The sequence below is a fragment of the Clarias gariepinus genome, chromosome 9 (assembly GCF_024256425.1).
Source record: "Clarias gariepinus isolate MV-2021 ecotype Netherlands chromosome 9, CGAR_prim_01v2, whole genome shotgun sequence".
Taxonomy (NCBI): Eukaryota; Metazoa; Chordata; class Actinopteri; order Siluriformes; family Clariidae; genus Clarias; species Clarias gariepinus.
Genome location: NC_071108.1, coordinates 27,195,398 through 27,209,270, shown reverse-complemented (window position 1 = coordinate 27,209,270; position 13,873 = coordinate 27,195,398). Strand labels below are relative to the sequence as shown.

General features: G+C 40.5%; 2 protein-coding genes across 4 annotated transcripts in view; one reads left to right on the top strand and one right to left on the bottom strand.

Moving 5' to 3' along the window:
* The window catches only part of mtor (mechanistic target of rapamycin kinase), a 125,281-nt gene that overhangs the window by 62,237 nt on the left and 49,171 nt on the right, over window positions 1-13,873 (bottom strand). The window lies entirely within an intron of this gene.
* Window positions 10,363-13,413, top strand: angptl7 (angiopoietin-like 7). Its single transcript, XM_053503234.1, has 5 exons — window positions 10,363-10,909; window positions 11,985-12,085; window positions 12,170-12,364; window positions 12,467-12,662; window positions 12,754-13,413. The coding sequence occupies exons 1-5, from the start codon at window positions 10,555-10,557 to the stop codon at window positions 12,921-12,923; spliced, it is 1,017 nt and encodes a 338-aa protein (XP_053359209.1). The 5' UTR covers window positions 10,363-10,554; the 3' UTR covers window positions 12,924-13,413.

Genomic DNA, 13,873 nt, shown 5'->3' with positions numbered 1-13,873 from the left:
CCGGTTGGGGGGGCATTCACGAGGGCAGAATAGTGAATGGGAGATGGGGTCAGCATATGACCAATCTTCACATAAACTATCTAGAAATGCTAGCTGTTTTTCTGACGCTAAAGCATTTTCTTCCTTTTCTGAAAGGAGAACATGTTCTTGTGAGAACGGACAACACGACAGTTGTAGCCTACATAAATCGTCAGGGAGGCCTCAGATCACTCCTTCTGCACACGTTAGCACGCATACTGATCTTATGGGGCAGTGTCAACCTTCTATCCCTGAGAGCGACACATGTACAGGGTGTGATGAATCGGGGCGCGGATCTGCTGTCCAGGGGAAATCCCCTCTATGGGGAGTGGAAACTGAACAGCGAAGTGATCGAACAAATCTGGGGCATGTATGGCAGAGCAACAGTGGATCTGTTCGCGTCCCAAGACAATGCCCAGTGTCACCTGTTCTTTTCCCTGAAGGACCAGAGCGCGCCCCTGGGAATAGACGCGCTAGCACACGAGTGGCCTCGCACTCTTCTATATGCATTCCCACCGATAGCGCTCATATCACCAACACTCTGCAGAGTAAGGGAGGAAGGTATGAGACTAATACTAATAGCCCCGAGATGGCCGGGGAAACACTGGCTTGCAGAGATTATACATATGCTGTACGACGAGCCGTGGTCTCTCCCGCAGCGCAGAGACCTTCTGTCACAAGAGGAGGGGGAAATCTTCCATCCTCATCCGGAACGGCTGGCACTATGGGCCTGGCCCGTGAGTGGTCCAATTTAAGTAAAACTGGTCTACCCGACAGTGTTATCAAAACCATACAGAATGCCAGGGCGGCATCAACTAGATCTCTTTATGACTGTAAATGGAATGTATTCGAGCGCTGGTGCGCAACTAGACACGAGATTCCTTTTCAGTGTTCAGTGGCAGTAGTTCTTTCATTCCTTCAGGAAATGATAGACAATGGCAAAGCGTTTTCAACCATAAAAGTGTTTCTGGCTGCTATATCTGCTTGTCACATTGGTTTTGATGATAAAACAGTGGGACAACATCCTTTGATATGCAGATTCATGAGGGGCGCGCGCCGCGCCCTGCCAGTCTCTAAACCACTTACCCCATCATGGGATTTGGGGTTGGTGCTTGATGCATTGTCTATGTCCCCATTCGAACCACTAGACAAGGTTGATTTCAAGGCACTGTCTTTTAAGACTGCACTATTAATAGCTTTGGTCTCAGCGAAGCGCGTGAGTGAGATTCATGCTCTTTCTGTGCATCCAGCATGCTTACAGTTCATGTCCGGGGATGCAGGAGTAATTATGAAACCTAACCCGGCATTCATGCCTAAAGTCATTAATGCGATAAACCCTTTTGAGTTAAGGGCCTTCCATCCACCTCCTTTTGCTTCATCAGAGCAGCAAAAGTTAAACACGCTGTGCCCAGTGCGCGCTCTGCGCATCTATACAGAGCGGACCAGAGGTCTAAGGGAGAGTGATCAGCTGTTCGTTTCTTGGATGAAAACTCGTACAGGGAAGCCGATCACTAAACAGCGTTTATCACATTGGATAGTGGAGGCGATTTCGTTGGCATATTCCAGCAAGGGTCTAGAACCCCCAACTGGCTTACGCGCGCACTCGACAAGGGGAATGTCAAGTTCTTGGGCTCTTTTTAAGGGAATCACATTACAGGATATATGTGAAGCGGCGAGCTGGTCATCTCCGCACACATTTGCCAGATTTTACAAACTGGACGTTACAGCTCAGACTTTAGCTCATGCAGTACTGAGCGTAGGGACAGAATCTAAAGACTAAACTCGTTCAGCCCTGAAGGCTTTGGGTATGGTTGGCAGAAGACTTCAAGACAGGCTATCTGACAATACGGGAGTTAGGATATCCCATAGTGAGACACCGAAACGTATGCTTGAAAGAGAACAATAGGTTACTTGCGTAACCCCGGTTCTCTGATAGCATTAAGTGAGGTGTCTCACCAGATGACCCTCCTTGCTGTGTGAAGCGAGGAAGAGGTTGCTTGTTTTGAATAGCGAAGTGACGTTGTGCTGCCCCTTTTATACGGAGGGGGGGAGGCCACTCCCAGACACAACGTCACGTCTGCCAGCCAATTGGGGCTGGCGTAGTGTAATAGGGCTTCTGAAGAATACGCGGAACGGGCGTATCCCATAGTGAGACACCTCACTTAATGCTATCAGAGAACCGGGGTTACGCAAGTAACCTATTGTTTCTTAGCTCTGGCGGATAAGTCCCCTTCTATTGCAACAGTGAACGAGTCTCTGACAAAAACGGCCAACTCTGTGGGCAGATCAAGTCCATCCAATCGACCAGTAAAGTTATTTTTCAACATCACAATGAAATCTGTCATCACATCCGTGATTTGTGCGGGGAATGAGATGCATTTGCGGTGTTGGAGGCTTGATGTAGAGCGAATAAAATTTATTATAGCTGTCCATTGTCATTTTGAGCGCCCCGCTTAGTTTTGCGCACAACACCGCCTGATGCACAATGCAGTGTAAGGTGATCAACTGAGGTGCAACAGCGGACCAACGTGCTGCCAAACCATTCACTTTCCCTGTCATGGACGGAGCCCCATCTGTCACAAGCATGCACACACGCTTCATATCCAAACCACTGTCTTTAAAAAAGGCGGAAATTTTCCCAAAGACTATATCGTCAGTTGTGTGTCCTTCTAACGGCAGTAGGCCGAGCAGCTCCTCTCGGAAGCATTTGGCATCAAAAAAACGTACATATATGCACAACTGAGCAGTATCAGTTTTGTCTGTGGACTCATCTACTGCTATAGACATAGTATCAGCTTTCATCAGGTCTCCTAACAGCATTTCAGCAGCAAGAATTTCAATCCTACGAATGTTTGAAGTATCTGACAGGGGTACGTTTTTTATAGCAGATACCACGCTCATTTTAATTTTATCGTCATTTATCAGCTTATCCACGACAGCCAGCATACACGGTTTCAGAGTCTGTGAATGGCCTTTTCTTTTTTGCCAGTATCCAGGAAACACGAAGGGATGCTGCAGTAGCTCTCTCTTGGGCTGTGAATGACCGCACCATGGTAGTACTGCTCCGGTTGTAAGATGCAATCAAACTCTGCATTTTTGCAGCCCTCTCTTGAGATCCCTCTGGAAAATTGGTGCAAAAAGTGTGGTGTTTCTCAACATGATGCCTCCGCACATTGTAATCTTTAAATACTCCAACGCACTCATTACAAATTAAACACATCGGTTTGGCGCTTGGATGTGGCGGTAAAATAAACAAGTATTTGTCAGTCCAGGCAGGGTTAAACGTACGATTTTCATCTGCAATTTTACGTTTCAGTGTTGAGAAAGACATATTGATTGATAGTAATCTGAGCTACTACCGGCACGCTCTGCATTGTTTGCATGTTGCAGGCTACGTAATTGCGTTGGAATGCGCGTTTTTGGCGGGACCATAGACATAATAAATACTTTATATTTATATTAATGTACTATAAATTTATATTAATATTATATATATATATATATATATATATATATATATATATATATAATTATATTAAATAATTTATGAATAATATATATTATTTATTTAATATAATATAATCCACGGAACCAAGAGCTGGGCCACTCGGAGGTTGATTCTGGGCCGCATGTGGCCCGCGGGCCGCCAATTGAATAGCCCTGGTTTACGTAATATCCATTCATGATTTTTTTTCTCGATCACATTTCTTCCACAGAGCTGATGTTTCAGCATGATCCTTTCAGTTTTGATCATGTGTTGAAGGATTCTTCTTTGATCATGTGTTGAAGGATTCAATAATTTCAAATCTCCTTAGCTGTTTTTGCTAATTTTGGACCATTTAATATTTTTATACAGTATATTACCTAAATAATTCTGAATCAATTCTGGATAACATTTTTTATTTTTATTTGAATAAACCAACAAAGGTTTAGTTACACTGCATACATGTACGCATGGAATAAAGATTAAATTCCATACCTTTAATGCCTATGGTAGTTTTTGTTTTTTGCACCCTTCCAAATATAGGACAGGCTTTCCAATTTGAGTGGCCCCTGAGTATAAAAACTAAGCCAAAAGATTTATTCTGGTTTTGTTGTCTTTTTTAAATGGTACTTAGGGGCAAGACAAAAAAAAGAAATTGCACTTAATAGTTTGCCGCACAAAGACTAAGCACATTTTTTAACACACTCTTTTGGCTATTCTAGCCATAAAATAAAAAATAAAAAAACATGTTTGAAATGTACAACCATATTACTGTAAGACAGCTCATCTACGTTTAATGTTTTATTTAAAGAGTAACATCATTCTGTATCTTTACCAATTTACTTTGAAAAAAAATCACAACAAATTGTACAGAACTGTCCAGGGTGCCATAACATTCCCTTCCCTGTTTACAGGGAAAACAGAAGACTCCCAAGTGACTAAACTTCCCTGTGGTTGAAAGAAAATCCAGCTCGTCTATAAGCCAGATGGAGACCGCACCGCCAAATTGCAGGCCTCTGTCAACTGTTAAATTGCTATTACAAAATGCCAGGGTAGCTTGGGCACCATGGCTATTAAACCACCCATTGATCTGCTAGAAGATCAACTTTTCTGACATCAGTTGCATTTGACCAAATCAGCACAGAGTGCCACACAGAATGGCTTTATTATTTGTGTCATATTTTTGGAGAAACCGGTTCTTTCCATTTTAGAATGGTCTGCATTTCCACCATCTGTGCAAAGTTTACAAACAAATACCAAAAAAAAAAAAAAAAAAAAACTTAGACTGACGGAAGCACGGTCAGTCTGCAAGTGAATAAATGAAAACACATCCAGACGTTCCATGAACTCATGAAAAGCATTTTTATGGCATTCTTTCAAGGACAGATGAAAGAGTGCACACTTTCCCTTAGTAACCTCAGGCAAAATGAGGGTAATGTTTATAAATATTATCCCAACAGTGATCCCAACAGTGAGAGGAGGACACAAATACTTTGACATTCATGCTTTCTCCCCCCACCTGAACTCATGAATGGTCTAAATTGAGAAGTATCTGATACACACTCATACAGTGCTCTTGTTACAGGTTATTTTGATTCCAAATACTTTACTGCATTTTCTTTCTTTCTTTTTTTTTTTTTACAGGAGACATCTGGCACAAGCTTTTTCTAACATCAAACACTTGTGAACACAAATGCCGCGGGGTTTCTAAGGAAATTAATGCATCATTTCACGTATAAGCTGGCAACTAGTTGAGAACATTAATACACATCATTGTGCTTTGCCACTATTAATTTTTAGTGCTTCTTTTTTCACAGTAACTGTGACTCAGGGAACAAACTGCAGTATTAGTCAGCTAGGGACCCTTTAACTGGAACTCTAAAATTTCTGCCTTAGCAGGCCAGTATTTCATATACTGTTTCCTTAAGGAGTTGTTTTCTCCCATGTGGGAAGTATATATTTATTGATAAAATCTGTGTGGTTGTTTTCAGAAACTTTGGGTCCCCCTATATGCCTCTATGCGCACCCTGGTAGCTGCACATGAGCCTGTGGATGTAGATCTGATTGATTTTACTCAGGAGATGACATATAAAACGTGAAAACAGCATGCAGCTAAATACGTCATGTCTGACTGGTGCTTACGGCGCTCACGTGTTTTCATAACTTAACGAGGCACATAAAGTAAAATGATCCTCCAGAGGCACGATAGTAAGAATAAAAGAAAATGTTTTTCTGTCTGGAAGAGATACATAAATCAAAACCCAGGTTACACAACAATATGGCATGAGACAATGATAATAAGTTGGTACACAGAGGCCCAAAGATACAAGTAAAAACGGCCCGAAAAAGGGACTTAATAAATGACAGACACGAGTGAGCAACATCTGGATCATGAAAACTGATGTGACTCTGGCATAACATACAATAACATTTCCGGCAGAATACTGCTACACACTTACTCATGCTATGACTAGCAATGAGTCATGATATGACTACTATTAGATGTAAAAATAAAGCACTCATTCTTCACTGAAAAGAGCAAGAACAGCGGTGCTGTGATTATGAAACATAGGATGACTTCAGCAACATTCTGATCAGATTTAAATCATCTTAATCAAATTCATTGCTAGTATGCTACAGCTAGATGCTATGCAGTTGCAGTTAGATTTTACAACTTGTCCAATCTAAAAAAAAAAAAAAATTAAATTTAAAAACTCAATCCTTGGAGACACTCAACCTTACCTTAACAAGTCACTCTCAATTCAGAAAAGCGATACAGTAGCTTTACTCCAAGGGTATGTACTATAGCCAGGCTTGGCAGCCTTTCACTAAGAGACCAGCTAGCCTGGAACACCACCTCAGTGTTGCTACCAGTATTTAAAACCTTTTTTTTTAATCACTATAGAAAAACTCACGTTTAGGACAAAAACACAATAGAAATGTGGATTGAGAAAGAGGGCCAACCTGAGAACCTGGTCTGTCACTTGTAATTTTAACACTGCTGGTGTTGACGTGATCCATTTTTCAAGTACAAACTTTTTTTTTAACAATCATTTATAAATAGGATTAATACAGTAGGTATTTAAATTCCAAAACATTTTCTATCCCCGTTTCCCGAGAGAACCACAACCTTGAACTTGGAGGTGCTGATTTTCATCCCGGCCACTTCAAATCCTGTAGCGAAATGTTCAAGTGGGCCACTTTGAGAAGTCTGCTTCTGATGATGCCAACAGTAGAACATCATCTGCAAATAATAAGCATTCTATCTTTAACCCCTCACACTATTCAATCGCTCAAACTTTGGTAACATCCTAATAGACTGTCTATAAAAACCACAAACAGACACAGAGACAAAACAATCCTTTGATGGATTCCAACATCCACCTTAAATGGTTTCCACTTAACACCAAGAATGCAGACAACTATATATATATATATATATATATATACACACACACACAGAGAGAGAGAGAGAGAGAGAGAGAGAGAGACAGACAGACAGACAGACAAACAGACAGACAGACAGAATCCTGTGAAGTAACACTGAGCTACCCGGTACTACTCCATTACACCCACAAAAAAAAAACACTGATGCACACAATCCTAGTCTACACATCTAGACCACATTAGTATATAACTTCTCAAAGCTGTCAAGATAAAATATCTTATTCACTGTTCCATCGGCTGGATGTACCCGCATGGCTCCTTTTAAAACCTTGCTTCGGTTATGAGATGGAGCGCCCTCTCCAGAACCCTGGCATACTGTATATTCCCCTATAACAGGAACACAGTCTGGCAATTTTTTTTATATATGAACCACAATCTCAGTTTGTCAGTCCAAAGGCACTGCTCCAAACCTCCATTCAACATTGAAGAAGTATGTCTGCAATTTAATCCAGAATTTGTTCAAAGTTTTCAACATCACGAGTCAAATCTCATTTCGTCTAGCCATGCAATCTTGCAATAAAAAAATGACCATGTATTGATTTTATTTTCATTAAAACCTCATCAGAAGCAAATATTCGTCCTTGTAGGGTTCTTTTTAGTGAACCAAACAGGTGAAAGTCCTAAGGATCAAGATTGGGACTTTATGGAGGATGTTTTAATACCACAAAACAAAGTTTTCTTAAAGAGTCGACAGTATGGGCAGAAGTGTGCGGATGTGCATTGTCATGCTAGATTACAACGCCCTCGGATAAATGTCACCCGAGTTATAAGCATCTCACTGTAACAAGCACTGTTGATAGCTTGGACTTTTTCTTGGTCGTGACTGAGAATGTTTCCATTCAATACTTTGCCGTTTTAGTCTCGTAGTAATTAATACATAATAATTAATAACATGGCAAAAAACTGTTGGTTAGGCTCTGGGTTGGTGACCAAATGTCAGGGGTTCAAAACCCAGCATCACCAAGCTGCTAAGGTAAAGATAAGGTAACTGCTAAGGTTGTCAGTGCTGTAAAGTATCTGTGACAAATAAAAGTTGCTTCTTCCAGAAATTCCATATATTGTGTAGCGGTCATAGGTGCCTAAAAGGACCTACAATCTCCTACAGCCAGAACTCTGAACCGTGTAGATTACAATAGCTTTAAATGTGTGTTTTCTGCTCAACAAAAGATTGACACAACTAATCAAACTGACAGAAATTTTGTTAATAAGCCTTTACTTAACCAAATCTGAAAACATCTGAGCTACAGTATGAAACTCTCACCAGTTTCCGTAAAAAGCATCCGTTATTTTCTGCCTTTTCTAACCACCACATTACCACATTATGTTCAGAAAGATTTTTCTTTTGCAAGGTTTCCTTTCAATTAAAATCAACTGGCACATCATGCCCCTCCAGGTATGCCCCTTCCCACTATTCCCAGCATAAACATTGTCTCCTAATGTCAATATTGCTTCTAGCACCCCTGGAGCTCACCAGTTACAGCTTAGAGGTGCTAGGGCTTGATCAAATCAGTAACCCAGAGCCTCAACAGTTTGAGGCATCACTGCCCCTTGTTCTGTCTCCTGTGGTAACCTTTGAGGTTTCCATCTCGCACACTAATTCAGCCTCTTGCTCCATTGAAGTAAAATTCCAGGTAAAAAGCCAGTTTCAATTACAAGTCATACCATACATACCTGTCCTAAAAGGCACTACACCTGACCTCCACCCTTCTAGCAGGTGGTGAACCCACAAGATGGCTCCATGTTGCTATATTTGAGCTTAGTCCAACTGGATTACAGGGGTGTCCTGGTAAGCAGGTACTCGTCTGGGGACCCTTCCCCTAGACCTGGCTCTGGATCCCGGTAACCCTAATCCCAGCAGGATACACTTGGGACTTACCTTTATTGGGGGGGTCCTTAGTCTCTTCTCACATCTGTCTACGTAGGGAGACCTTTTAAGATGCATGGTGACATAGCTCTGAGGTTTACCAAAGTACATAAGCGCTGAATCCACAAGGGGATAAGCATATAGTTACAATATGACGTACAATGAAAATAACTGCGGCAGAAACCACATGAAACACATGTCAAAAGCATGCTATGAGCACAGAGGAGGAAAAAAGTTACCTGAAAAAGAAAACAAACTGTAGTCACGCATGGTAAAAGGAAGTCTATAGTTTTCTAAATGAAAGCAGCTCTGAAATGGACCTTTTTAAAACTACTGCAAACCATGACTGCTTGGTAAACATATTACCTTGGGCACACTAGTGGATTTCCAGCTCAATCTGCCATGATGACAAATGGCATGTAAATCTCGCAGCATCATTTGCAGCATTAAAAATCATCATATATGTTTCTTGGGACATTTTCTCTTAAAGATCATTTTGATGACTAGACTTTTGTCTTCATATCAAATCAAATAAGAAATTCTGCTTCCTGATAATTCAATCCATCTTAAAGAATTTCCATATCCAGTCTTGCCTCTGTTGAAAATATCAGTCAATATTGGTTTAAAAAGCAAAAAGAGATAGTAAAGAGTTGCAACTGAGAAACAAAGGAACCAAGCAAAGACAAAAATTGTATACAGATGTAGGATAAAGAACAGGACAGCTTAGTTTTTCTGGACACCCATAATAAAACACTTGGGTAAGACCTCAGGGCGGGTGTTTCCTGGCCCAGACACCTTAGCATTCATTTGCCCGCATGCACACACACGTCTGCGCTTAGCTATTCTGCTTCCCCGTCTGTGGACACTGTGATTTTCTTGCAAGTGAGTTATTATCATTACTATTATTAGAGCATCTATCACCCCTAAGCGGTTTTCTGGAGCTGGCTACCAAGCTCACATCTGTTTTCTTCTGTTGTCTGCACTATATATGATGCATAACACTCAGAAAGCAGTTATGTCACTGGAATGCTCTGTACCAAGTTCTGTTTAATCCAGTTATACCAGCATAAGTCTCCCACACAGGATTTAATTTAGATTTAGCTACGGACATCAGCAAATTAGTATTTATAAAAGGCAACTTCCCTGTGACCTTTGTGAATGTAAGTAATACTTGTCATTGTTTTAAAAAAAAGAGGGAAGTTTTGAAGAAGCTTGAAAAATGTTTAGGCAGACAGCACACCTGATGAAAACTGAGCTGGAACCAGGGTGGAACCAGAGGAAGAGGGGGTGGAGGACAGGGAAACAGAGAATTGAATAAGAAACAGAGAGTGTACGTGTCCTTGTGTGTGTGTGTGTGTGTGTGTGTGTGTGTGCTCGTGTGACCATGTGTCTGTAAGAGTGAGAGAGTGGTGAGAGGGCGGACAGGCTCTAAGCCCAGGGGGTGGTGTAGGTAGTGGTGGGGTGTCAGTGACTGGGAGCCTAACCGAAAGGGGAGGGCACAGATGTAAAGATATTTAAGATGTGGTCACAGCAGACCTTGAGTTAGAGGAGAGAGAGCAAAGGCCCTGTAGCAACAGCTGAGACAAAAAATAGAGCGAGAGAAAAAGAGAGAAGCAGAGTTTTTACTCATATTTCATATGAAATAGTTAGTCACACGAAAGACACCACCAGGAGCAACTTGCATCTTGTCTACAAGAGAACAAAGCCACTTTCTTTACCTGAGCCCATAAGAAGTGCTACAATGAGGACACCAGTCATTCCGGCTACCCTTCTTCTTTTGGTACTAGGCCTGGCATGGGCCCAGAACCCACTAAAGAAGCACCCAGCTCCGCCAAAAACGACAAAGGCACCGTGCTGTGAAGATGTACGAGCCTTGAAGGTTCAGGTGGCCAACCTCACCAGCCTGCTAGAGGAGTTGAGCAAGAAGCAGGAGGCAGATCGGATGACTTTGGTAAAGCAAGTGATGGAGCTAGAAAAGCTGAACCAGCAACAGGAGGCCAGAGTTACTGAAGCAGAAAGCAAGTATTCAGAGATCAACAACCGCGTGGACATTATGCAGTTTCAAGCCATGCAAGGTGCCCCGCAAACAACCTCAGGTAAGGAACATAATAAGATAATGCTTGTTTTAATCAAATAAGGACTTATTAAATGGTTTGTCAGCATATTTTATTTTACTGCATGACCATGTGTTAGGGGTGCTTACACTTCCCAGGGTCAGAGATCACATGTGCAGGATGTGGTCATTAGCTTCTGCTTGACCCACTCAGTTATATAGAGAAACATAATCCACCGTAAAAGTTCAGTAAAGGAGACTTTAAAAGTTGTGCAGGATCATTTAAGAACTCAGGCTGAAAGTGCTTATTAGGAAGCTTCACATATTTTCATTTAAAGCAAACTAAATAAAAATTCTGTCACTACATAAAAGCAATTACAGACCACTGGAAATAATATTTCACGTAAGTAAAGCCACGCTCATGCCTGGGTTAACCATTAAATTTTTTTTTCGTTATACATGAAGTAGAACTAGTTTAAAGTCTGATGTCCAATAATACTCAAGTCAAATAAGCAGAAATGACAAACATGATTTGCACCTGCTAAATAAATCTATAATTTAGGATCACTTTAGATTCTGAAAAATGATCATGATTACATTGCGCAAACACATTTGTGTGCTCAAATGCGAGCACGAGAGAGAGCTTATAATTTGTTTCTGTACTCATTTACAAGAATGCCAATAACAGAAGCTGTCTGGTCCATCCAAAATATCTAGCCTCTGCCAGACTATTAATATTTTAAACCAGAAGCAGACTTTTAGCAATACAGTACTGTAATCTTATATTATTATACCCGGTTAGCTGGCACCTAGCTTTATTTCTTTTCTCCCATTAGTTCTGTGAGCACAGTGGAGCTTTGTTAGAAATCTGCAAAATACACAGGCTGTTTCAGAAAGCACATCACTGAGTGCACCAAATAGACCCAATAAATTTTCCTACTCAACTGGATGGATTAATTCTAAGCAGCAACCTTCAAGTTTAATGAATAACATGCTATAAAGTTATAAATGTCAGACAGAACCATACGTGAATTGAATAATCTTGGATGTAAATTTACATTACTTCATTTGGCCATTCAAAATGTTATGACTGAACCTCTTAATTTATTCTCTCCTAGAGGCGATCTATGACTGTGCATCCCTATACAACAAGAACTACAGAATTTCTGGGCATTATAAATTGCCCAAAGATGAATTTCTGGGAACACCAGAATTGGAGGTGAGTCATTAGCAGATCTTTGTTTGACAGAAGTCTCCTAATGAAACATTTTAATGACTGACTGGCTTTTACTGTTGTTTAAAGGTGTTCTGTGATATGGAGAAAAATGGAGGTGGATGGACGGTCATCCAAAGACGCAGAGTAGGCCTGACCAGCTTTGACCGGGATTGGAAGCAGTACAAGAATGGCTTTGGTACAATCAATGGGGACTTCTGGCTTGGCAATGAGAACATCTTTCGTCTGACCCGTCAGCCCACAGTTCTCCGTATAGACATGGAGGTACGACTTGAGCAATAACACATGGCTTATTTGACCTTTAATCTGTCTTCAATCAAGTTTAATACTTTGTTGAATGCTAATGTTATTGGTCAACTATTTCAGGACTGGGAGGGAACAACACGATACGCTCAATATGGCTTCTTTACGTTGAGCAATGAGCTGAACAGCTACAAGCTACTTATTGCCAACTACAGCGGGAATGCTGGGGACTCACTCCGCTACCACAACAACACCAACTTTAGCACCAAGAACAAGGACAATGACAAGTGTGTGGATGACTGTGCCCAACTTCGCAAAGGTAAGACAGCATGAGACTTTTTTTTTTTAACTAAGCACTTCTTGCCTCTTTTTACCATTGATATTAAACATATCTCTCAACTTCTCGACAGGTGGCTACTGGTACAACTGCTGCACAGACTCAAACCTGAATGGTGTGTTCTATCGATATGGGATGCACACCAAGGGCTCGGATGGCATCACTTGGTATGGCTGGCACGGACCAAACTACTCCCTCAAACGAGTGGAGATGAAGATCCGACCCCAGAACTTCACTCCTTAAGTTAAATTAACTGCCCTTGCTTACCATAACCACATGCAAACCTTATGCAATAAAAACTAATGTCTTCTGTCTTTACCTGGGTAAAAAAACATCTCTATGCATTTGTTTTCTTGCAGAATGTTCCTGGATTGAATGAGTGATGAGTGATGTATGATTGTAAAGTGCTGTTGTTTTGATATTTATCTCAAATATTCTATTTTCATTAAGCTTTTTTCTTCTAGACTGTTCATTCATCAATAAGCAAGAAGTTCCTCATATCTGGGTTATGTTAAATAAAGTAGGCATGTTTATCAGAATAATTCATGTCTTTAACAGAGTAGGTCTTATTTTAAAATAAAAATAAAAAAAAACTTTGGATACTTTATTAAAATGTTAAAAATAAATTTACTTTTGGTAAATTGAGTAATCGATTACACTGAATTGTGTAAAATGTAAAATGTGTACAGTTCTATATACAACTGAATGATTAATTAAATTGTATTTTTAAAAATCGTGTTTCTTATTTTGTCTTGCTGACATTGAAATGAACTACAGTCTCACCTGAAACCAAAATTCATTCAAAATGATTTTAAACAAACAAAGAACAAGATACAGAAGCAATGAAAATAACTATAGTATTGTCTATATCATTGTATTGCACTAGAACATAATTAGTGCATTTCACATTACCACGTTCAAGCATGACCTGTTTGCTGGGACACAACATTCACAAAACAGTCCAGTTGTCACCAGTTTGTCACAAACAGCATGAAAACTGAGCACCTGTGTGAGATTTTGAATGAACATAACTTCCATGGCCGTTAATGTTTTTTACGAACCATAAAACCCATGTGTTAGGGTCACTAACAGCCAAATTTTTGACAACATGTTTAGCTTAGTTGTCTCCCTGTTGCCATGTAATGAGTTTTAAATGGCTATAAAAATAATTAATCATACTGACCAAACAATGT

What these genes read in the sequence shown, in the direction of transcription:
- angptl7 (XM_053503234.1), top strand. Translation starts at nt 10,555, where the DNA reads ATGAGGACACCAGTCATTCCGGCTACCCTTCTTCTTTTGGTACTAGGC. An exon ending in TGCCCCGCAAACAACCTCAG is followed by an intron (nt 10,910 to 11,984) that starts GTAAGGAACATA and finishes ATTCTCTCCTAG; the next exon opens with AGGCGATCTATGACTGTGCA. An exon ending in TTCTCCGTATAGACATGGAG is followed by an intron (nt 12,365 to 12,466) that starts GTACGACTTGAG and finishes CAACTATTTCAG; the next exon opens with GACTGGGAGGGAACAACACG.